We start from the raw sequence: 25,231 nt of genomic DNA, 5'->3' as shown, positions 1-25,231 counted from the left end.
ATGGTCACTTTGGGGTTGTCATCCTCCAATGCCCCAGCAGGTGGGAGGCAGCGCCCCCTTCAGGATGCTCATCCCCCCTCTTCCACCTGCAAAGCCCACACATACACTGCTGCTTCCCAGTCGGGGCTTTAATCCTGGCCTGGGAGACTGTTACCCCCCCGACTGGAACCCTCCTCACTCCCCAGATGTTCCCCCTTAGCACTTCTTACGGCCGGTGGTGAGGTAACCACGGTTACTGCTGGCCTGTGTGGTCCCGGGCCGCCGCATCACACATTTCTTTTACAAGTGACTCTGCATTTCAGGTGTTAATCATTTCATATAAGGTTTAGAGCAAAGTGATCAACGAACCGAACACGGCTTCTACGTCATGGGCTTCATCAGTCAATGCCGAATGTCTCCATGCAGGAACAGACAGAATCTTCATATACACTATACTGTAGGATTAAATGAAATATTAAAGTAAAGTGTCCTTCACATTAATAAACCTGAAAAAGTCATGTTTCCCTTAAACTTTTAACTTCTATGGGATAATGAATGTGGTCAGTCTGTTCAGACAGCTCAGTACTGGGAGTTTGTGGAGATTGTTTAGAGTTTGTTCATTTGGAAATTATATTACTAAATTCACAAATTGTAGCCTAAAGTTAAAGAATGACATCTCAGTTTTATCTTCTGTCACAGTTTCTCTGATCATTTTAATGTTCTGACCACTTCGTACATTGACATGCAGAGTTCTGAAGTATAAATGACAATAAAACTGGATCACAGCTGAATGTATATTTTATCATGCTTCTGGATTTCTTTAAAGCCAGATATTCTTACCCTACAGTATTTTCATCACCTTAACAGATGAGAGGAACAGGTAGAATGAAAAGCATTCAATAAGTTTTGACTTTGTGTGTTAAAGACGTGATATAATTTTCCTAACCCTTTCTCTTTACTGTGTTACAGATTGGATAAATGGGATTTCAACTCAAAGGAAGCCATCACATTCATTGCCAATCTCTTCATTCAGGCAGCAGAATGTGACAGAGAGACAGGAGAGAAGATACTGCAGCTCCTCTCATCAGTCTGCAGTTATTCCTCTTTCCCTGCTTTGGATGACAGAACAATAACAATATTTTTAACAAAACAGAGTGACTTTCTGCTGGATCTGTACTCACTTTTGAAAGACTGTGAGAATCCATCACATATGCATGTTCTGCAGGCATTGCAGCCAGTTTATCAGTCAGCTCCTGCAGGCTGGGTTATAGACCTCTCTGAGAGGAAGGCGTCCATCATCCTTGGAGTTCTGGAACTCCAGACAGTGAAGAGACCTGTAGAACTTGTTGGTTGGTCAGATGAGGAGACTGAGATAAAGAGTTTTCTCCAGTGTCTGCCCTATATTTCCCAGCTGGGGTAAGTTTCTACTTTTATGAGAGCAGTGGTACTAGTTTTGTGCACATTGCACTCATTTGTGTGTGTATGTGTGTGTGTGTGTGTGTGTGTGTGTGTGTGTGTTGATGTACCTCATCAGTCCCTTAAACAGAAATTCTCTTGTTACAGTGGCATTAAAAACAAAATGTAGCACCTAGTGATGGTCAGAATGATGGTGCTCTCTGTTCAAAAAGGTGGACAAAGTACATAATGTACAGGATTCACTGGTAGCTTGTCTGACAATGATGTGACAGATTAGAATTTTCAGAAAATAATCCTCCCACAGCTTGAGAACCGCTGTCCTATACACTGTTCCTGGGAAGTTTGACAAAGATCCGTACTTTGAGATTGTTGGCAAGATGGCTTCTGCGATCCCCCTTCTCGTCCTCTGCAGCCACCTAGCACTGCCGCTTCACTCCTGGGGAGATTGTCTCAGGTGTATCAGGTGCAGCTTTTCAGGTGTAGATTTTACTGCATATATTTAACACTGTTGTCATGCCGACAGCATGGAGTTGTTGTGTGAGCAGTTTGTGCGTTAAACCTTGGCCTTTCTGGGGTCCTTGTCTGCATCCACCGTGCCCCGAGTCTCCTTGCCCTGTGGCACTAGGTGCAGACAAACACCCCAGAAGGTGCCGGGTTTATTGCAGAACATGAACACTATACTGAAAGGGGGGCCTGCGATGAGATGATGGTCACTTTGGGGTTGTCATCCTCCAATGCCCCAGCAGGTGGGAGGCAGCGCCCCCTTCAGGATGCTCATCCCCCCTCTTCCACCTGCACAGCCCACACATACACTGCTGCTTCCCAGTCGGGGCTTTAATCCTGGCCTGGGAGACTGTTACCCCCCCGACTGGAACCCTCCTCACTCCCCAGATGTTCCCCCTTAGCACTTCTTACGGCCGGTGGTGAGGTAACCACGGTTACTGCTGGCCTGTGTGGTCCCGGGCCGCCGCGTCACACATTTCTTTTAAAAGTGACTCTGCATTTCAGGTGTTAATCATTTCATATAAGGTTTAAAGCAAAGTGATCAACGAACCGAACACGGCTTCTACGTCATGGGCTTCATCAATCAATGCAGAATGTCTCCATGCAGGAACAGACAGAATCTTCATATGCACTGTAGGATTGACATACAGAATTTTGAAGTATAAATGACAATAAAACTGGATCACAGCTGAATGTATATTTTATCATACTTTTGGATTTCTTTAAAGCCAGTTATTCTTACCCCATTTTCATCACCTTAGCGGATGAGAGGAGCAGGTAGAATGAAGAGCATTCAATGAGTTTTCAGTTTGTGTGTTAAAGACGAGATATAATTTTCCTAACCCTTTCTCTTTACTGTGTTACAGATTGGGTGAATGGGATTTCAACTCAAAGGAAGCCATCAGATTCAGTGTCAATCTCTTCATTCAGGCAGCAGAGTGTGACAGAGAGACAGGAGAGAAGAAACTGCAGCTCCTCTCATCAGTCTGCAGTTATTCCTCTTTCCCTTTTGCTGATGATTTTGACTCAAACAGTGATGATGATTTAAAAAAACAGAGTGACTTTCTGCTGGATCTGTACTCACTTTTGACAGACTGTGAGAATCCATCACATAAGCATGTTCTGCAGGCATTGCAGCCAGTTTATCAGTCAGCTCCTGCAGCCTGGGTTATAGACCTCTCTGACAGGAAGGTGTCCATTCTCCTTGGAGTTCTGGAACTTCAGACAGTGAAGAAACCAGTAGAACTTGTTGGTTGGTCAGATGAAGAGACTGAGATAAAGAGTTTTCTCCAGTGTCTGCCCTATATTTCCCAGCTGGGGTAAGTTTCTACTTTTATGAGAGCAGTGGTAGTAGTTTTGTGCACGTTACACTCATCTGTGTGTGTTTGTGTGTGTGCGTGTGTGTGTGTGTGTGTGCGCGTGTGTGTTTATGTACCTCATCAGTCCCTTAGAGAGAGATTCTCTTGTTACAGTGGCATTAAAAACAAAATGTAGCACCTAGTGATGGTCAAAATGATGGTGCTCTCTGTTCAAAAAGGGGGACAAACTATGTAACGTACAGGATTCACTGGCAGTTTGCCGGAAAATGATGTGACAGATTAGAATTTTCAGAAAATAATCTCACGTCCCACAGCTTGAGAACCGCTGTCCTATACACTGTTCCTGGGAAGTCTGACAAAGATCCGTACTTTGAGATTGTTGGCAAGATGGCTTCTGCGGTCCTCCTTCTCGTCCTCTGCAGCCACCTAGCACTGCTGCTTCACTCCTGGGGAGATTGTCTCAGGTGTATCAGGTGTAACTTTTCAGGTGTAGATTTTACTACATATATTTAACACTGTTGTCATGCCGACAGCATGGAGTTGTTGTGTGAGCAGTGTGTGCATTAAACCTTGGCCTTTCTGGGGTCCTTGTCTGCATCCACCGTGCCCCGAGTCTCCTTGCCCTGTGGCACTAGGTGCAGACAAACACCCCAGAAGGTGCCGGGTTTATTGCAGAACATGAACACTATACTGAAAGGGGGGCCTGAGATGAGATGATGGTCACTTTGGGGTTGTCATCCTCCAATGCCCCAGCAGGTGGGAGGCAGCGCCCCCTTCAGGATGCTCATCCCCCCTCTTCCACCTGCACAGCCCACACATACACTGCTGCTTCCCAGTCGGGGCTTTAATCCTGGCCTGGGAGACTGTTAGCCCCCCGACTGGAACCCTCCTCACTCCCCAGATGTTCCCCCTTAGCACTCCTTACGGCCGGTGGTGAGGTAACCACGGTTACTGCTGGCCTGTGTGGTCCCGGGCCGTCGGTCACACATTTCTTTTAAAAGTGACTCTGCATTTCAGGTGTTAATCATTTCATATAAGGTTTAGAGCAAAGTGATCAACGAACCGAACACGGCTTCTACGTCATGGGCTTCATCAGTCAATGCAGAATGTCTCCATGCAGGAACAGACAGAATCTTCATATGCACTGTAGGATTAGATGAAATATTAAAGTAAAGTGTCCTTCTTCACATTAATAAACCCGAAAAAGTCATGTTTCCCCTAAATATTTAATTTCTATGGGATAATGAATGTGGTCAGTCTGTTCAGACAGCTCAGTACTGGGAGTTTGAGGAGATTGTTTAGGGTTTGTTCATTTGGAAATTATATTACTAAACTCACAAATTATAGCCTAAAGTTTAAGAATGACATTACAGTTTTATCTTCTGTCACAGTTTCTCTGATCACTTTAATGTTCTGACCACTTCTTACATTGACATACAGAGTTCTGAAGTATAAATGAAAATAAAACTGGATCACAGCTGAATGTATATTTTATCATACTTTAGGATTTCTTTAAAGCCAGATATTCTTACCCCATTTTCATAACTTTAGCAGATAAGCGGAGCAGGTAGAACAGACAGCATTCAAGCAGTTTTCAGTTTGTGTGTTAAAGACGTGATATAATTTTCCTAACCCTTTCTCTTTACTGTGTTACAGATTGGCTAATAGGCATTTCAACTCAAACAAAGCCATCAGATTCATTGCCAATCTCTTCATTCAGGCAGCAGAGTGTGACAGAGAGACAGGAGAGAAGAAACTGCAGCTCCTCTCATCAGTCTGCAGTTATTCCTCTTTCCCTGCTTTGGATGACAGAATATTATCTTTAACAAAACAGTGTCAGTTTCTGCTGGATCTGTACTCACTTTTGACAGACTGTGAGAATCCATCACATAAGCATGTTCTGCAGGCATTGCAGCCAGTTTATCAGTCAGCTCCTGCAGGCTGGGTTATAGACCTCTCTGAGAGGAAGGCATCCATCCTCCTTGGAGTTCTGGAACTCCAGACAGTGAAGAAACCAGTGAAACTTGTTGGTTGTTCAGTTGAAGAGACTGAGATAAAGACTTTTCTCCAGTGTCTGCCCTATATTTCCCAGCTGGGGTAAGTTTCTACTTTTATAATGAGACCAGTTTTAGGAGCTGTTTGCATGTTGCACTCATTTGTATGTGTGTGTGTTGGGGGGGGCGGGGTGTGGTGAATGAGTTTTTACCCACAATGGACTGGCGTCCCATCCAGGCTGCCCCCCGCCTTGTAGCCTGTGCTGCCTGTGATCAGCTCCACCCCCCCTCTCCACCCACTCAGTTCTATATTACGTAAGTGGGGGGAATATTGCAGTACTTTATGCAGAGGTGTGTGTTATCAGAATTAGAACTCAGTACTAAAGTAACCAGCTGCTGTCAGCATGTCAACAATGTATTTCCCAGCCAGTCTGTTACCCCCCCCCCCCCACACCTAATTCCTACTCCCACACCCACCCCCCGCCCAACCTCTATCTCTAGCCCCCAACACTAAGCTTGGGTATTTAATGTTTCGTACTGTAATTCTTTCCATATGTCATAGCTCAGTACACAGTGTTTAGATGATATGCTGTCTTAGTATTTGACCCAGGTGGTAGAGGTCTCCCAAAATACATTTCACCTAAGGGGGTGGGGGGGGGGCAAAATTATTCAACGGAAAATACCCCAGTACCCCAAAGACATTACTGTAATACTGACCAAGCCTACCCTACACTCTCCCACCATCTCTACAGAATAACTCTTGGTTAAAAGCCTGACTTTGTGTGATTTGTCCCAATGTAATCTAGTTCACCAGATCTGCAGTGAGTGAATGTGTCTGTATGTGTGTGTGTGTGTGTGTGTGTGTTTGTATTTTATCAGTCCCTTAGAGAGAAATTCTGTTGTGGCATTAACAACAAAATGTAGCACCTAGTGATGGTGAAAATGATTGTGCTCTCTGTTCAAAAAGGGGGACAAACTATGTAACGTACAGGATTCACTGGCAGTTTGCCGGAAAATGATGTGACAGATTAGAATTTTCAGAAAATAATCTCACGTCCCACAGCTTGAGAACCGCTGTCCTATACACTGTTCCTGGGAAGTTTGACAAAGATCCGTACTTTGAGATTGTTGGCAAGATGGCTTCTGCGGTCCTCCTTCTCGTCCTCTGCAGCCACCTAGCACTGCTGCTTCACTCCTGGGGAGATTGTCTCAGGTGTATCAGGTGCAGCTTTTCAGGTGTAGATTTTACTGCATATATTTAACACTGTTGTCATGCCTACAGCATGGAGTTGTTGTGTGAGCAGTGTGTGCATTAAACCTTGGCCTTTCTGAGGTCCTTGTCTGCATCCACCGTGCCCCGAGTCTCCTTGCCCTGTAGCACGAGGTGCAGACAAACACCCCAGAAGGTGCCGGGTTTATTGCAGAACATGAACACTATACTGAAAGGGGGGCCTGAGATGAGATGATGGTCACTTTGGGGTTGTCATCCTCCAATGCCCCAGCAGGTGGGAGGCAGCGCCCCCTTCAGGATGCTCATCCCCCCTCTTCCACCTGCACAGCCCACACATACACTGCTGCTTCCCAGTCGGGGCTTTAATCCTGGCCTGGGAGACTGTTACCCCCCCGACTGGAACCCTCCTCACTCCCCAGATGTTCCCCCTTAGCACTTCTTAAGGCCTGTGGTGAGGTAACCATGGTTACTGCTGGCCTGTGTGGTCCCGGGCCGTCGCGTCACACATTTCTTTTAAAAGTGACTCTGCATTTCAGGTGTTAATCATTTCAAATAAGGTTTAAAGTAAAGTGATCAACGAACCGAACACGGCTTCTACGTCATGGGCTTCATCAGTCAATGCCGAATGTCTCCATGCAGGAACAGACAGAATCTTCATATGCACTGTAGGATTAAATGAAATATTAAAATATAGTGTCCTTCTTCACATTAATAAACCCGAAAAAGTCATGTTTCCCCTAAATATTTAATTTCTATGGGATAATGAATGTGATCAGTCTGTTCAGACAGCTCAGTGCTGGGAGTTTGAGGAGATTGTTTAGAGTTTGTTCATTTGGAAATTATATTACTAAATTCACATATTATAGCCTAAAGTTTAAGAATGACATCTCAGTTTTATCTTCTGTCACAGTTTCTCTGATCACTTTAATGTTCTGACCACTTCTTACATTGACATACAGAGTTCTGAAGTATAAATGACAATAAAACTGGATCACAGCTGAATGTATATTTTATCATACTTTAGGATTTCTTTAAAGCCAGATATTCTTACCCCATTTTCATAACTTTAGCAGATAAGCGGAGCAGGTAGAACAGACAGCATTCAAGCAGTTTTCAGTTTGTGTGTTAAAGACGTGATATAATTTTCCTAACCCTTTCTCTTTACTGTGTTACAGATTGGCTAATAGGCATTTCAACTCAAACAAAGCCATCAGATTCATTGCCAATCTCTTCATTCAGGCAGCAGAGTGTGACAGAGAGACAGGAGAGAAGAAACTGCAGCTCCTCTCATCAGTCTGCAGTTATTCCTCTTTCCCTGCTTTGGATGACAGAATATTATCTTTAACAAAACAGTGTCAGTTTCTGCTGGATCTGTACTCACTTTTGACAGACTGTGAGAATCCATCACATAAGCATGTTCTGCAGGCATTGCAGCCAGTTTATCAGTCAGCTCCTGCAGACTGGGTTATAGACCTCTCTAAGAGGAAGGCGTCCATCCTCCTTGGAGTTCTGGAATTTCAGACAGTGAAGAAACCAGTGAAACTTGTTGGTTGGTCAGTTGAAGAGACTGAGATAAAGAGTTTTCTCCAGTGTCTGCCCTATATTTCCCAGCTGGGGTAAGTTTCTACTTTTATAACGAGACCAGTTTTAGGAGCTGTTTGCACATTGCACTCATTTGTATGTGTGTGTGTGTGTGTTGGGGGGGGGGGGGGGGTGGGGTGTGGTGAATGGGTTTTTTCCCGCAATGGACTGGCGTCCCATCCAGGCTGCCCCCCCCTGCCTTGTAGCCTGTGCTGCCTGTGATCAGCTCCACCCCCCCTCCACCCACTCAGTTCTATACTACATAAGTGGGGTGAATATTGCAGTACTTTATGCAGAGGTGTGTGTTATCATAATTAGAACTCAGTACTAAAGTAACCAGCTGCTGTCTGCATGTCAACAATGTATTTCCCAGCCAGTCAGTTACCCCCCACACAACTAATTCCTACTCCCACCCCCCACCCAACCTCTATCTCTAGCCCCCAACACTAAGCTTGGGTATTTAATGTTTCGTATTGTAATTCTTTCCATATGTCATACCTCAGTACACGGTGTTTAGATGATATTTTCAGAAGGAATGCTGTCTTAGTATTTGATCCAAGTGGTAGAGGTCTCCCATAATGCATTTCACCTAGGGGGGTGGGGGGGCCAAAATTATTCAACCGAAAATACCCCAGTACCCCAAAGACATTACTGTAATACTGACCAAGCCTACCCTACACTCTCCCACCATCTCTACAGAATAACTCTTGGTTAAAAGCCTGACTTTGTGTGATTTGTCCCAATGTAATCAAGTTCACCAGATCTGCAGTGAGTGAGTGTGTCTGTATGTGTGTGTGTGTGTGTGTGTGTGTTTGTATTTTATCAGTCCCTTAAAGAGAAATTCTGTTGTGGCATTAACAACAAAATGTAGCACCTAGTAATGGTGAAAATGATTGTGCTCTCTGTTCAAAAAGGGGGACAAACTATGTAATGTACAGGATTCACTGGCAGTTTGCCGGAAAATAATGTGACAGATTAGAATTTTCAGAAAATAATCTCACGTCCCACAGCTTGAGAACCGCTGTCCTATACACTGTTCCTGGGAAGTCTGACAAAGATCCGTACTTTGAGATTGTTGGCAAGTTGGCTTCTGTGGTCCTCCTTCTCGTCCTCTGCAGCCACCTAGCACTGCTGCTTCACTCCTGGGGAGATTGTCTCAGGTGTAGCTTTTCAGGTGTAGATTTTACTACATATATTTAACACTGTTGTCATGCCAACAGCATGGAGTTGCTGTGTGAGCAGTGTGTGCATTAAACCTTGGCCTTTCTGGGGTCCTTGTCTGCATCCACCGTGCCCCGAGTCTCCTTGCCCTGTGGCACTAGGTGCAGACAAACACCCCAGAAGGTGCCGGGTTTATTGCAGAACATGAACACTATACTGAAAGGGGGGCCTGCGATAAGATGATGGTCACTTTGGGGTTGTCATCCTCCAATGCCCCAGCAGGTGGGAGACAGCGCCCCCTTCAGGATGCTCATCCCCCCCTCTTCCACCTGCAAAGCCCACACATGACAAAGCCTCACGGACACACACTGTCTTGATCGGCTGTTGCTTCTGGGCATGTGTTGTAATGCTGGTTGTGTGTGCTGTTCAACAACATTTAACATTTGGTGGTCGTTGTGATTAGTACAGATGTTCTATGTTGTCTTTCTCTTTTCAGCAGATAATCTGTTTTTTTTTTTTTTTTTTCTTCCCCCTCTTCTTTTTTTTCCTTCTCTCACCCTCTCTCTCCCCCCCCCCCCCCCTTCTTCCTTTGTCCCCCCCCCCCCCCCCTCTCCTTTTGAGGACCTAAATAAAAATATTAAATAAATAAATACAAATAAAGTAGTCCTCCGCAGAGGGGGGGTGGAGGAGGGAAAAAAAAAAAAAAAAAAAAAGTTTGTTCATTTGGAAATTATTTTACTAAATTCACAAATTGTAGCCTGAAGTTTAAGACTGAGATGTTTTTCCTCTTCTGTTACAATTTCTTTTATCACTTTAATGTTCTCACCACTTCTTACATTAAAATACAGAATTTTGAAGTATAAATGAAAATAAAACTGGATCACAGCTGAATGCATATGTAACCTTGGGCTGCAAGGTTACACAAGAGACCAGACTACGCCACCAAGGCCCTGCCCCTTAGGATGTATAATTAACCTCCAGAACTTCCACCCACAGCCACCTTGCATGAACACAGAGACAGATACCCCAGAATTAAAACAGTTTATTAACACAATATTTAAAACAACCTCCAAGCCGATAAACAATTACCAGCATACAACACCACTAAAACCAGACCATGACAAATAGGGGTTGAGAGCAAAACCCAGGCACTGGTGGTCCAACTCTATAATCCTGCCTTGACCCCTTAGCCAGCCAGGGAAGGTGCTTACCTGGAGGGAAAGGAAGGGAAGAGGAACCACCACACACATACACACCAAGGACTCACATATCCAAGTGGGAGTTAACACCAAAAATCACAGCAAACCACATCCTGGAGTTAGTACCTATAATTCACCCCACATTCACTCCATGCAGTGCAGGAAACAACCTCCAGCTCCCAAACTCCAGCACCACATTCACTGGCTCTATAGATGGGGAAGCTGTCAATAAAATACCCTCAAGATCCCCACCCACTATGCCAGCCAGTACCCAGTAGCCCTGGTAACCACCCCTTATTCACAACCATACCAGTACAACCCACATAATCTTACAAAACAATCAAAACAGGCAAAACAGCAGTGACAGTCTCCTGCAAACATATACACCCGTTTCAGACCATACTCACGAGATACACAAGTTCAACATTTATGCTACACATCATGTGTCCACCTGTGTCCTATCTGAGCAGCAGCATAAACCCAGACACTTGTCACCCAGCACCCAGCCTGGGAAGAGATCGACAATCCTTACATACCCGAAAAGAAAACTGCACCCCGCAACAACCTTCCAACCACTATTACTCATTACCTTGCACCGCAGCCCGGACCCGGACCCGGAACCGGAACCGGAACCGGAACCAACCGCTCACCACAATTCCCGTCACTCACAGGAATGTCACAGCAACAATCGGACCACGCCCCCCCTACCGGCTTCCACCGCTTTTATCCACGCCGATCCTAATTAATTGCGTGAACGGTTGTTTCTCCCCGATTAAAACTTCGTTGCGGAACACCCCCAATTACCTACTAAACAGTCTCTCGTGCAAGCAACCCGATACGGGATCCGTGGGTGACGTCATCCCTAGCAGTCACCGGTTACACATATTTTATCATGCTTTTGGTTTTCTTTAAAGCCAGATATTCTTACCCCATTTTCATCACTTTAACAGATGAGAGGAACAGGTAGAATGAAGAGCATTCAATGAGTTTTCAGTTTGTGTGTTAAAGATGTGATATAATTTTCCTAACCCTTCCTGAAGTTCCTCCTTACTGTGTTGCAGATTGGATAAATCACATCTCCACTCAAAGGAAGCCATCAGATTCATTGCCAATCTCTTCATTCAGGCAGCAGAGTGTGACAGAGAAACAGGAGAGAAGAAACTGCAGCTCCTCTCATCAGTCTGCAGTTATTCCTCTTTCCCTGCTTTGGATGACAAAATATTATCTTTAAAAGAACAGAGTGACTTTCTGCTGGATCTGTACTCACTTTTGACAGACTGTGAGAATCCATCACATAAGCTTGTTCTGCAGGCATTGCATCCAGTTTATCAGTCAGCTCCTGCAGGCTGGGTTATAGACCTCTCTGAGAGGAAGGTGTCCATCCTCCTTGCAGTTCTGGAATTTCAGACAGTGAAGAAACCAGTAGAACTTCTTGGTTGGTCAGTTGAAGAGAATGAACAAAGGAGTATACTGCAGTTTCTGCCATATGTATCAGAACTGGAGTAAGTGTGTTTTTGTAAGGAATGCATCTGTCAAAAGGCAAAGGTTAGCCAATGTTAATATTACAAAGGTATTTCAAACATATATTGAATGGATTGATGTAATAACAAAGTAAGTTGTTTCTCTGCTTTCCACTGTGGATTATTAACAGTTTGCTTGTTGTCTGGAGGGCTGCAGAGCCAATGTTGTAACTCTTCCTGAATTTTCTCCCCCCGCTCTTGATATTCGCAGCCTGCTCTTCCTTTCGGAGCTGCACTGCGCACAGAAAACACATGACCTTGTCCTGTGATGCCTGCTAAGGTCACCTGTCTGTTTGTCACCTCCTAGTGTCAGTAAACCGCTTCTGCAGCAGCTCCTCTGTCTGATCTCAGTGGGGGATGAAGTCCAGGTCACCAGGCAGGCTGCCATCCTCTCCAGGGTCCTGGGCAGGACAGTCGATCTCAGCCACATCCAGATTGACCCCCAAACTTGCGTGTCACTGGCCGCGGTGCTGGAGCAGGCAGAGAGGCTGTCAGAGCTGGATCTCAGTCACTGTCAGCTGAACGATCACAGCGTGGATCTGCTGCTCCCACATCTGCACAAAGCACGAGTCCTGGAGTGAGTGTCCACAGCAGATCCTACCGTCAGCCGAAATGGAGAATGTGTGCCGTGAACAGCATACGGCAAACCAGCTTCACATCAGACAGATTTATATTTATAAATGTTTCACTGACTTGTCAAACAGATAGTCTCAGCGATCCTCTAACTGTTCTCTTTATCTTAGTCTCAGTAACAATGAGATCTCTGACCTCGGAGCTCTGAGAATCCACAGTGCCGTGTCCGCAAGCAGCTACATCCAAAGAGTGAGGTAGGTTTGAATTAACAGAATGTGTTTTGTGTGCTGAGTTCTGTGGCTCAAAGTGCTCATGGCATCTAACAGAGAGAAACAGAAGAAAATTTCCCAGTCTGTAACCTTCCCAGAAACTGTAACCTTAATATCTCATGGTTGATATCAATCTATGATTAAGCAAAGTATAAGAGAAGTGGGTTTGTTTCCAGGCTGATTAACAACAGAATCAAGGACAAGGCGACCTTCCTGACTGACCCACGCTATGATTTATGGGACCAGTCAAAGGTACTAATCAGACCATTGTGACTTTGCTTACTCTGAGTCAGATGTACGGTCATACATTTTATCAATTGCTAATTAAAGGTAATAACAAGTAATCAGTCATATTTTAGTCATAGTTTAATTTTGTAAGGTTTTCAATGGAATTAATAATACAGAATCATTTAAGGAGCCTTTACTTATCAAATTCAAAGCATTTGAAGTGTAAAATATTAGACTTGTTAGGAGTTATTACTATTAAATAGTTTTTTTTTATTATATTTGTCCAGAAGTCATTGCCCAAACCAGGTTCTTGTTTAACCTCGACAAATTGTCAAGTAACATCAGGAGGCATTAAAACAGAGTGAAGCACAGAAAACATTCCTGCTTCTTATACATTACGACTTTCCCACAGAGTAAAGCCAGTGACAGACAATGCTGGTACTCTGCTGCTCTCCCTCAAACTGATTTGGAAAGAAATGCAGTTTGCTATCAGTGTACATGAACAAAGGCTTTTCTGACTTTTTATTCCAACCTCTTATTTTCGTTCTTCTTAGGACCAAATCACAGTGGAGTTCAGACCAGATTTAAATCATCATAACGGTGAACTTTCCTACAGGTACTGTGAGCTTCACCTCTCCTGTCTCATGCCTCTGCTGAGTTTTTAATACGCTGAACAGCTTAATATAACTTTATCAGTATTGATTTGGTCTCTGCTCTCTTTCCATTGTGTAGCTTCAGCTGTGAATCGGGAGGCCAGTTTCAATGCAGTGAGACGGGGCTGGTGTTTCGGATGAAGGCAGCAGGCAAGGTAGAGTACAGCCCAGCTTACTGGGATGAGGCTGCTTTGAAAACTGCTGGTTATGAACCTGCGGGGCCCCTGTTCAACATCGAGGATCCTGAGAGAGGGCTGTGTTCACTGCAGCTTCCACACTGCGAGGCGGACGGTGAGTCTGTAACCATGCATTATATAACAGGAGGGTCTTTATTTTATAGAGGATGTTCAATCTCCAAATAAATATTCAGCATAGCAGGGCCGTTACCACAGGCCCCCTCAGTGAAGATTAAAGCCAAATTTTATTTTATGTCTTTGCTTATTTGTTTATTAATGAAGTAAAATACATAAAAATACATAATTCATCCAAGCATAATTTGCAAAAACCAAAGGCAACTTTCCCACAGTATTTCCAGAAGATTGCTAGCTTAGTTTGTTGCATAGCTTTTAACAAACAAAATGGAAATCTGAAAATGGATTAAAAAAAACACGACAGAAGACCCTGGGACTAGTGTATCAGCCAACACTGACCAACCAGCACTGACCAGCCAGCACTGACCAATCAGCACTGACCAACTAGCACTGACCAGCCAGCACTGACCAATCAGCACTGACCAACCAGCCCTTCAGTGCTCATAGAGTTGTTATCATTTGATTATGTGTTGATGGTATGTGTTTCCTAGGGTTTGTTGATCTGTATGAGTGTGTGTGTGTGTGTGTGTGTGTGTGTGTGTGTGTGTGTGTGTGTGTGTGTGTGACTGCATGCATGTGTGTGTGTGGTGTAATGACACACTCGTTAAACAATGGCAAAGCTGTGCGCATCATGCGTATTTTTTTTGGCTTAAGTCACCACCCTCTCTGCATTTCAATTGTCCCTCCATTCATTTCCCACTGGCACCATTTCTGAAGAAATGTCGAGGTTTCATCTGTATTACAATTAGCTTTATTGTTTATACTTTTGCAGTCCTTCTTATTTACTTTTTATTAAGCCAAACCATACTGTCATGATCAAATTATTATACAAAATAATCATTAATAGTTAATATTAGTTAATATTAACTAGTAACATTCCTTGTGACTGGTTTCCATCTGTCTTTTTCCCAGTGGAAGGACGAGATCACCTGTCTGTGGCCCATTTCTGTGGTGGAAATATGGAAGTGCTGAAGCCCTTGGCAGTAACAGACACTCATGTGACGATCCATGTCCAGAATCTCTCGCTTTTTGGTCTTCTTAGAAATATATTTTCATTAATTACGTCTAGCATCTGGGGGCAGGTGTTACTTTTCCAGCCACCTGGAGGTGCTACTCAGAAACAGATATACGTGCTCCTGTTACCCTCCAATGTGCTAGTTTCCAAGGTAATCAGCCTTATTGTTAATCAGGTTCTGTAAACCTTCTCTGTCAGTTTAAGCACATCACCTGATTTTACTGTTACTGTTATAGTGGCAAGATATTCACAGCAAATTTGAGATTATCAAACCTTTCCTATGTCAGGATTATATATTTCTATTTGTATACTGTCTCCTCATGCAGCTGCAATTTCAGATTTGTCAGAAAATAGTCCTTTTTGCCACCTATCAGCAATACTCTGCTGTAATCCTTCGAGTAAAGCTTGGCTTGATTTAAATTGTTACTAAAGGTGAGGGCTTACTAGGTATCGCTGAATTTTACAAAAGCTTTAGCGTCAGGTTTATTTTCGACAATTTTAGAGCCCAGATTTAGAGTTCACACGCGATTCTTTACACAGTGAATGGCATATATTTCTCCCAGATATTAAGAATAATTGTAAAAACTTTGAACCTTTAAAATATCCCCCAAAGCTAAAACAACAGCCTTTGCTAAACAAACTGTATGAGGAGCTGCCAGGGTCCCGTTGGCAGATTGCAAACAGAAAAGGGAGTAATTAGGAAAAGCAGTGATACATACCTGCTCCATCAGGGGGTAACGATGTTTGGGCGCCAATATAGCGATAAAACCGGCCAATATAAAGGTGTCACAAATTAAGTGTTAAAAACCTGCTGAAAAAGCACCACTAATCTTTTAAACATTTATGATGTGAAAAGGACAGAGTCTCTCACTGGGTGAATTTCTGAGAGCTATGCTACCTGTATTATAACTTATTAGTAAGTTTGGATAAAAGATACATACCTTAACTTTACTCTTGTTTAGCACTGAGAAACTATGTCATTTACTTGATTGAGCTTCTGGTTTTTGAGTTTGAGATATTGACATAATCATATAGTTAGTAAAGCAGTTTAACTAAAGGTATTGGTGCCTGTTTAATTGTTGACCATATAAAATGATATCAGCCAATATTATCAGGAATTGGATGTTTTATTCCTTTAAAATCTATAACAGTACCAGAGACAAAATCAGTCTGTTGCCATAACTGGACTCTCTGTGGACCTGACTTTTGTATATTTCTGTGTTTCTCTATAGGTGGAAAACTGGCATCATAAATGCAGACGCATATCCACTATCGCAGACTGCATGTTTATTGTAAACCAAAAATACAGTGTTACCTCTGACCTCAAAGGAGTTCATGAAATCCAGCCTGAGGTAATGAGCATCATATGTGAATTGCTTTTATGTAAATAAATCCTGATAATGTAATAAACAATCTACTTCATGTAGTTCAAGTAATACTGACTCCACACGTCCATGATAGTTAGTACCAAAGACAAATGTCTTGCTTTTTACAAACCAAAATGTTTGAACCACATCGTATGTCTTCACTCAGGCCTGGTCAAGAGCCTTGGCTTCCAGCACTGGTTATGTGCTCTTCAAACCTTCACAACCCTCGTAAATTTAAAGGAAATTCCTTTTCTGGTTTTTAGCATATTCAAAGTATTTTTTTCTCTTTCAGTCGTGGGTTTTTTTCCGTAAACATGAAAACTTCCACCAGACCTTTGAGGTTTTCTTCAGCCATGACATCACAGAAATGAGATTGGCCATCTTGGATGACAGCCAGCATGAAGTGTGGGCTAGCAAAATACTTTTGCCAGCAGAAGCTCCAGATTCAAACCAGACAGGAGGTATTTTTTAAATGTTATTACTCACTGGTTTGCCAAAATAAATTACTTATGTAACTATGCTCCTTCCTTTTTACACCTGGAAATGTGAAAGTTAAGTATACGAGGATAGATCCGCTGGGAATGTAAAAGTTAACAGATGTGTTTTTACCTGAATGCTATGAGTCCGTCGTGTGACATGTCGGTCTTAAAGTACACTTATACATTTAACGCTGATTCCATTTATATGACGATTTTCAGAATCTTTCCCCACCAATTAGGTGGTTATTTGTTTGAAATGTCCTTCTCTGAAAATGTCATTTATCCTGTTTATATTGTTGTATGTTTATATACCTAGATTCTGTTCTTATGCCTGGTTTAGGTGGGGGGGGGGGGGGGGGTTGCCGGGGAATATATTGTTGTTGCTCTGACAGCGTCTAGTTACACAGATCTATTTCGTATGTGGATTATTAAAGAGACAATATTATTGTGTTTCAGATGCTGAAGTCTCCGGTGCTGTAGGGAGGGAAGTGAATCCTGGGGAGGCGGGAGAGAAGGGCGGGGCTTCAGGCTACATGATCAATGGTGAGGGCGGGGCTTCAGGCTACATGATCAATAGTGAGGGCGGGGCTTCAGGCTACTTGATCAATGGTGAGGGCGGGGCTTCAGGCTACATGATCAATGGTGAGGGCGGGGCTTCAGGTTACATGATCAATGGTGAGGGCGGGGCTTCAGGTTACATGATCAATGGTGAGATTTTTACAATAAATACAGTTCTTAATTGTGATTAATTGTGCTTTTAAAAACATAATTAATACTTGACTCATGTAAAACTTAGCTTTACAATGTAATATATAGGAAGTTATATACTGTATATATCACACACACAATTTATTTTAACATTGGCAATGTTATTAATTGCATGTTATGTGTTTTCCATACTAGGGGAACATTTGGTTGACAGACACTGGGGAGATCTGATCAACAGGGTCGGCTCGGTGTCTCCAGTTTTAGATTATCTTTTTCAGAGTAAATTCTTGAAGCATGAAATGTACTTGAGGATTTATAAAGAGAAAAACCCCTGTGACCAGATGAGGATCCTGATGCTCGAAGTCATCATGCCTGGTGGCATCCGAGCCAAAGACAAGCTCTGCAGGATATTAGAGACTCAACAGAAATATCTAATGGAGGAGCTGAAAGGACAGTGAGACAGGTGTGTGCATGTAAGGTGACCCTTTTTAAACACGTCGTCTTGTACTGTTTGTAAGCATTTTATTTTTGCCACACTGTGTCTGTTTATTGTCACAGTTGCTGAAACTGTTTGTTCCTTTTATTTGCTGAATTACTTAATCCAAATATCGACTAATGTCTCTGTGCTGGGAAAATGGTCCATAATATATATTAAAAGTCCTTTTTGGGCTGTCATGTGATGCTAACCGAAATGGCTGCGTGGAAACTCGCTCCGCACTGAAAGCCACAGTAAAGTTGATTATTCTCCCCCAAAACCTTCCTGATATATTGTGGTCTGTGTTTTTGTTGAGTTAAATATGTCCGAATCACAAACCGAGAGATTTTCCAGTTTGTTTCTGAATCGTATGTCTATCAGTATTCAGGAACAAAATGTTGTGCTTTTTCAGAGAATGTATCGAACCCCAGCCCATTTACACAAGATCTGTCCAAACATGTCTGCACTGTGTGCTAAATGTAACTGGCACTTTAATGCATGTTTATTCACTGCCCAAAAATTCAGTGTTTCTGGAAGCGTGTGATTCTCTCTTATGTAGAATAATGGATGGAAACCTCAAGCTGTCCCTTAGTTTTCCTCTATTTTCAGATATGGACTCTTAAATAGTAAATATGAGTAGATGTTGGGCATATTGCTTTACTTGGCCAAGAAATTGTGTTTTTTTACTTTTAGGGACAATCCCAGAGGATCCAGCTGTGAAAACGTAGATGTTGCAAATTTCTGCTCTTCTCCAACATGAAAAACTAACATTCTAAATCTAACTTGAGGTTGATCTATTTTGAGAAACTTGTTCCTCTTTATGGGCCTTTTTAAAGTTGGAGTAACCTTTACTTTGTGAATACATTTTTACCATATTTAGTCAATGAAAAAGTATGTGCACATATGTATGTGCTGATGTTTTTTTTGCTCTCTTTTTATGGATACGTGACAATATTATAATCTCCCAGTCTGACACAGAAAAGTTGTATTTTTTTCTTTCCTATCTTCAATGGCTGAATTAAAAAAATCAATAAAAATAATCATTTTAGGTGAAAATCTCCTGGGAATGTTGTGGCATTAATACCGAAACATTGTGAACAAAAGGAAAGTTTGTCATATATGAACTAATCATAGGTGATTAATGCGTACAGCATGTTCTACATATGAACTAATCATAGGTGATTAATGCAAACAGCATGTTCTACATATGAACTAATCATAGGTGATTAATGCGTACAGCATGTTCTACATATGAACTAATCATAGGCGATTAATGCGTACAGCATGTTCTACATATGAACTAATCATAGTCGATTAATGCGTACAGCATGTTCTACATATGAACTAATCATAGGTGATTAATGCGAACGGCGTGTTCTACATATGAACTAATCATAGGCGATTCATGCGTACAGCATGTTCTACATATGAACTAATCATAGGCGATTAATGCGTACAGCATGTTCTACATATGAACTAATCATAGGCGATTAATGCGTACAGCATGTTCTACATATGAACTAATCATAGGCGATTAATGCGTACAGCATGTTCTACATATGAACTAATCAATGGTGATTAATGCGTACAGCATGTTCTACATATGAACTAATCATAGGCAATTAATGCGTACATCATGTTCTACATATGAACTAATCATAGGTGATTAATGCGTACAGCATGTTCTACATGTGAACTAATGATAGGTGATTAATGCGTACAGCATGTTCTACATGTGAACTAATCATAGGTGATTAATGCAAACAGCATGTTCTACATATGAACTAATCATAGGTGATTAATGCGTACAGCATGTTCTACATGTGAACTAATCATAGGTGATTAATGCGTACAGCATGTTCTACATGTGAACTAATCATAGGTGATTAATGCGTACAGCATGTTCTACATGTGAACTAATCATAGGTGATTAATGCTTACAGCATGTTCTACATGTGAACTAATCATAGGTGATTAATACGTACAGCATGTTCTACATGTTCTCCTTACTTATAAACCCAGAATCAGACTTGGTTCATTGTCTATATGGGTTAATCTGGACTGGGTATCTCTCCCCTCATCCTGACCAGCGGGCAGTCGGCCCCCAGAGCAGACATGGTGTTACGTGTGGAGTAGGAGGCTCTGGTGATGCGGGGAAGGATCACTATATGTCTGCACACACTGAAATGTGAACGTGTAAGGGGTGTGTGGAGCAGTCTGCACACACTGAAATGTGAACGTGTAAGGGGTGTGTGGAGCAGTCTGCACACACTGAAATGTGAACGTGTAAGGGGTGTGTGGAGCAGTCTGCACACACTGAAATGTGAACGTGTAAGGGGTGTGTGGAGCAGTCTGCACACACTGAAATGTGAACGCGTAAGGGCTGTGTGGAGCAGTCTGCACACACTGAAATGTGAACGCGTAAGGGGTGTGTGGAGCAGTCTGCACACACTGAAATGTGAACGCGTAAGGGGTGTGTGGAGCAGTCTGCACACACTGAAATGTGAACGTGTAAGGGGTGTGTGGAGCAGTCTGCACACACTGAAATGTGAACGTGTAAGGGGTGTGTGGAGCAGTCTGCACACACTGAAATGTGAACGCGTAAGGGGTGTGTGGAGCAGTCTGCACACACTGAAATGTGAACGTGTAAGGGGTGTGTGGAGCAGTCTGCACACACTGAAATGTGAACGCGTAAGGGGTGTGTGGAGCAGTCTGCACACACTGAAATGTGAACGCGTAAGGGGTGTGTGGAGCAGTCTGCACACACTGAAATGTGAACGTGTAAGGGGTGTGTGGAGCAGTCTGCACACACTGAAATGTGAACGTGTAAGGGGTGTGTGGAGCAGTCTGCACACACTGAAATGTGAACGTGTAAGGGGTGTGTGGAGCAGTCTGCACACACTGAAATGTGAACGTGTAAGGGGTGTGTGGAGCAGTCTGCACACACTGAAATGTGAACGCGTAAGGGGTGTGTGGAGCAGTCTGCACACACTGAAATGTGAACGCGTAAGGGGTGTGTGGAGCAGTCTGCACACACTGAAATGTGAACGCGTAAGGGGTGTGTGGAGCAGTCTGCACACACTGAAATGTGAACGCGTAAGGGGTGTGTGGAGCAGTCTGCACACACTGAAATGTGAACGCGTAAGGGGTGTGTGGAGCAGTCTGCACACACTGAAATGTGATCTGAGCCAGGAGAGCACATGTTAGTCCTGCCTACCACATTCATCGGATCTTGCTCTGCCACTTCTACCTTCCTACTCTATTTAACTCGGGACAGCTACAGTATGAACTTGACAGGAAACTCCACTCCGTATTCCTGCGCCTCCTCCATTAGTTCTGTATAACGGGACACCTTGGTTTGTGTTATCCCTTATGTCTCAGCGTGAGAATCACAAGGTGTGGAACGTGAGTGTGTGAACTGGTTGAAATCTACAAATATGTGGAATCAGTCTGCATATTAATCAGGAAATGCATCAACGATGTTTTGGCCTCCATAAGACAGTACAGGCAGCCAAGTGTGAGTAGAGGGACAAGGTGAGGCTGCAATTTACGGGAGACACCTGAAGCATGTGACAGAGTCTGTACACCATTACAGAGTACAGAGGGAAAGGCAGCATGTGACAGGGTCTGTACACCATTACAGAGTACAGAGGGAAAGGCAGCATGTGACAGGGTCTGTACACCATTACAGAGTACAGAGGGAAAGGCAGCATGTGACAGGGTCTGTACACCATTACAGAGTACAGAGGGAAAGGCAGCATGTGACAGGGTCTGTACACCATTACAGAGTACAGAGGGAAAGGCAGCATGTGACAGGGTCTGTACACCATTACAGAGTACAGAGGGAAAGGCAGCATGTGACAGGGTCTGTACACCATTACAGGGTACAGAGGGAAAGGCAGCATGTGACAGGGTCTGTACACCATTACAGAGTACAGAGGGAAAGGCAGCATGTGACAGGGTCTGTACACCATTACAGAGTACAGAGGGAAAGGCAGCGTGTGACAGGGTCTGTACACCATTACAGAGTACAGAGGGAAAGGCAGCGTGTGACAGGGTCTGTACACCATTACAGAGTACAGAGGGAAAGGCAGCGTGTGACAGGGTCTGTACACCATTACAGAGTACAGAGGGAAAGGCAGCGTGTGACAGGGTCTGTACACCATTACAGAGTACAGAGGGAAAGGCAGCGTGTGACAGGGTCTGTACACCATTACAGAGTACAGAGGGAAAGGCGGCTTGTGACAGGGTCTGTACACCATTACAGAGTACAGAGGGAAAGGCGGCTTGTGACAGGGTCTGTACACCATTACAGAGTACAGAGGGAAAGGCGGCGTGTGACAGGGTCTGTACACCATTACAGAGTACAGAGGGAAAGGCAGCATATGACAGGGTCTGTACACCATTACAGGGTACAGAGGGAAAGGCAGCATGTGACAGGGTCTGTACACCATTACAGAGTACAGAGGGAAAGGCAGCATGTGACAGGGTCTGTACACCATTACAGAGTACAGAGGGAAAGGCAGCATGTGACAGGGTCTGTACACCATTACAGAGTACAGAGGGAAAGGCAGCATGTGACAGGGTCTGTACACCATTACAGGGTACAGAGGGAAAGGCAGCATGTGACAGGGTCTGTACACCATTACAGAGTACAGAGGGAAAGGCAGCATGTGACAGGGTCTGTACACCATTACAGAGTACAGAGGGAAAGGCAGCGTGTGACAGGGTCTGTACACCATTACAGAGTACAGAGGGAAAGGCAGCGTGTGACAGGGTCTGTACACCATTACAGAGTACAGAGGGAAAGGCAGCGTGTGACAGGGTCTGTACACCATTACAGAGTACAGAGGGAAAGGCGGCTTGTGACAGGGTCTGTACACCATTACAGAGTACAGAGGGAAAGGCGGCGTGTGACAGGGTCTGTACACCATTACAGAGTACAGAGGGAAAGGCGGCGTGTGACAGGGTCTGTACACCATTACAGAGTACAGAGGGAAAGGCGGCGTGTGACAGGGTCTGTACACCATTACAGAGTACAGAGGGAAAGGCGGCGTGTGACAGGGTCTGTACACCATTACAGAGTACAGAGGGAAAGGCGGCGTGTGACAGGGTCTGTACACCATTACAGAGTACAGAGGGAAAGGCAGCATGTGACAGGGTCTGTACACCATTACAGAGTACAGAGGGAAAGGCAGCATGTGACAGGGTCTGTACACCATTACAGGGTACAGAGGGAAAGGCAGCATGTGACAGGGTCTGTACACCATTACAGGGTACAGAGGGAAAGGCAGCATGTGACAGGGTCTGTACACCATTACAGAGTACAGAGGGAAAGGCAGCATGTGACAGGGTCTGTACACCATTACAGAGTACAGAGGGAAAGGCAGCATGTGACAGGGTCTGTACACCATTACAGGGTACAGAGGGAAAGGCAGCGTGTGACAGGGTCTGTACACCATTACAGGGTACAGAGGGAAAGGCAGCGTGTGACAGGGTCTGTACACCATTACAGGGTACAGAGGGAAAGGCAGCGTGTGACAGGGTCTGTACACCATTACAGAGTACAGAGGGAAAGGCAGCGTGTGACAGGGTCTGTACACCATTACAGAGTACAGAGGGAAAGGCAGCGTGTGACAGGGTCTGTACACCATTACAGAGTACAGAGGGAAAGGCAGCGTGTGACAGGGTCTGTACACCATTACAGAGTACAGAGGGAAAGGCGGCTTGTGACAGGGTCTGTACACCATTACAGAGTACAGAGGGAAAGGCAGCGTGTGACAGGGTCTGTACACCATTACAGAGTACAGAGGGAAAGGCAGCCTGTCGGACACGACCGCATCTCTCCCGGAAGAGCTGAACATGGTTTATTCTCGCTTTCAGGCAAACATCATCACCCAAGCAGATGGACTGCATGGCACTGATCGCGTCCCCACCTCTCCGTCTGCGGATGGCATCCCTGGGGGGGGGGGTCCGCAGAGTGTGGGGATCAGCTGGCTGAAGTGTTCATGGACATTTTCATCCACTCCCTCCCCCTGTCTGTCATCCCTGCCTGCTTCAAGACGTCCACTGCTGTCCCTGTACCAAAGACCAGAAGGATAACCTTATGATCTTAATGACTGGCGCCCCCCTGCCCTGACCCCCATTATCAGCAAGTGCTTCGAGAGACTGGTCAGGGACTTGCTCCCCCCTGCCTGCCACTTCGGACCCGTTACAGTTTGCCTATCGCCAGAACAGATCCATTGACGATGCCACACGATCCTCTCCCACCTGGACGGGAGGGACATGTGTGTGAGAATGTTGTTTGTGGATTACAGCTCAGCCTAGTAGATTTGGCAAGACTCAGTACTGAGTCTGATCTAGCAAAACAGATTAATTTTGATGATGTAATTCAGAGTTTCGCCAGGAAAAAGGCCAGGAAAGCACCTTTGTTCAACAGACAATAAATGCTATTATAAACATCTTTTTCCATTATAAATATATTACCTACATACTTATCTAAATGTATCAATGAAGTCTACAATTGTTATAAATAAATAATAATATACACACATACATGTGTGTAGAATTTTGTATAATGGCCCACACACCTTCTTCGTACCTGGGCCCGGATTTTCTCTCGGCGGCCCTGTATGTATGGCCTGTTAATGGATGATAATGATTCTGAATTGACAATGAATGCAATATTATTATTAGCTATTTTTTGTACACAAAGTAAGGTGTTTGCAATCTGTGACTTTGTTTTATACATTCCGGAAAGGGTTCTCTCGTTATTTTAAATGCCTGTTATATATGGAAAAGAAGAACGCAAAGAAATTGTCATGTCCTGCTCGTGTAACAGAGTAGAAGTGCATCTGTCTTTATTTTGTATAATTACACAAAGAGCTACTACAGACTTTTATTTTGATACCTGGTCACAAGGCTGATAGTCCCCATTTTATTTCCCCTCCCCTTGGCGGGATCGACTTTCCTGTAGCCCGGAGGCAGAGGAGGAGGAGAGGTGTCCGTTATCCCCAGTATATTATCGGCCAGCAAACAAACATTTTTGTGATTACCAGGAATAAAACTGGATGGTTCAAACCACGGGTCATTCCTTTATTTAACCGGCGGACCAAGCAACACCAAACACAACGCAGAGGCAGCACCCCGTCCGCCCCGGTTAGGGTGACCACCTAATCCATGTCAGGAGGGACACTATGAGCTACAACAGGATTTGTAAACCATTTCATACATTTCAATTAAAAGGACC

The 25,231-nt window shown here is 44.0% G+C and overlaps 1 protein-coding gene across 1 annotated transcript; it reads left to right on the top strand.

Moving 5' to 3' along the window:
• Positions 1 to 6,348: 6,348 nt before the first annotated feature.
• LOC140582780 (uncharacterized) lies at positions 6,349 to 17,965 on the top strand. Its single transcript, XM_072707096.1, has 11 exons — positions 6,349 to 6,434; positions 7,619 to 8,059; positions 11,446 to 11,886; positions 12,212 to 12,481; positions 12,648 to 12,731; positions 12,923 to 12,998; positions 13,529 to 13,590; positions 13,707 to 13,918; positions 14,851 to 15,045; positions 17,280 to 17,507; positions 17,766 to 17,965. The coding sequence occupies exons 1-11, from the start codon at positions 6,349 to 6,351 to the stop codon at positions 17,963 to 17,965; spliced, it is 2,295 nt and encodes a 764-aa protein (XP_072563197.1).
• The last annotated feature ends 7,266 nt before the right edge of the window (positions 17,966 to 25,231 follow it).

Source organism: Paramormyrops kingsleyae, chromosome 25 (assembly GCF_048594095.1).
Source record: "Paramormyrops kingsleyae isolate MSU_618 chromosome 25, PKINGS_0.4, whole genome shotgun sequence".
Lineage (NCBI taxonomy): Eukaryota > Metazoa > Chordata > Actinopteri > Osteoglossiformes > Mormyridae > Paramormyrops > Paramormyrops kingsleyae.
Note: the sequence above shows the minus strand (reverse complement) of the source record. Positions and strands in the feature narration are given on the sequence as shown.

Coding starts and splice junctions, on each gene's coding strand:
- LOC140582780 (XM_072707096.1), top strand. CDS start 6,349: ATGGCTTCTGCGGTCCTCCTTCTCGTCCTCTGCAGCCACCTAGCACTG. Junction 6,435..7,618: donor GATTGTCTCAGGTGTATCAG/GTGCAGCTTTTC, acceptor ACTGTGTTACAG/ATTGGCTAATAGGCATTTCA. Junction 13,591..13,706: donor AACGGTGAACTTTCCTACAG/GTACTGTGAGCT, acceptor TCCATTGTGTAG/CTTCAGCTGTGAATCGGGAG.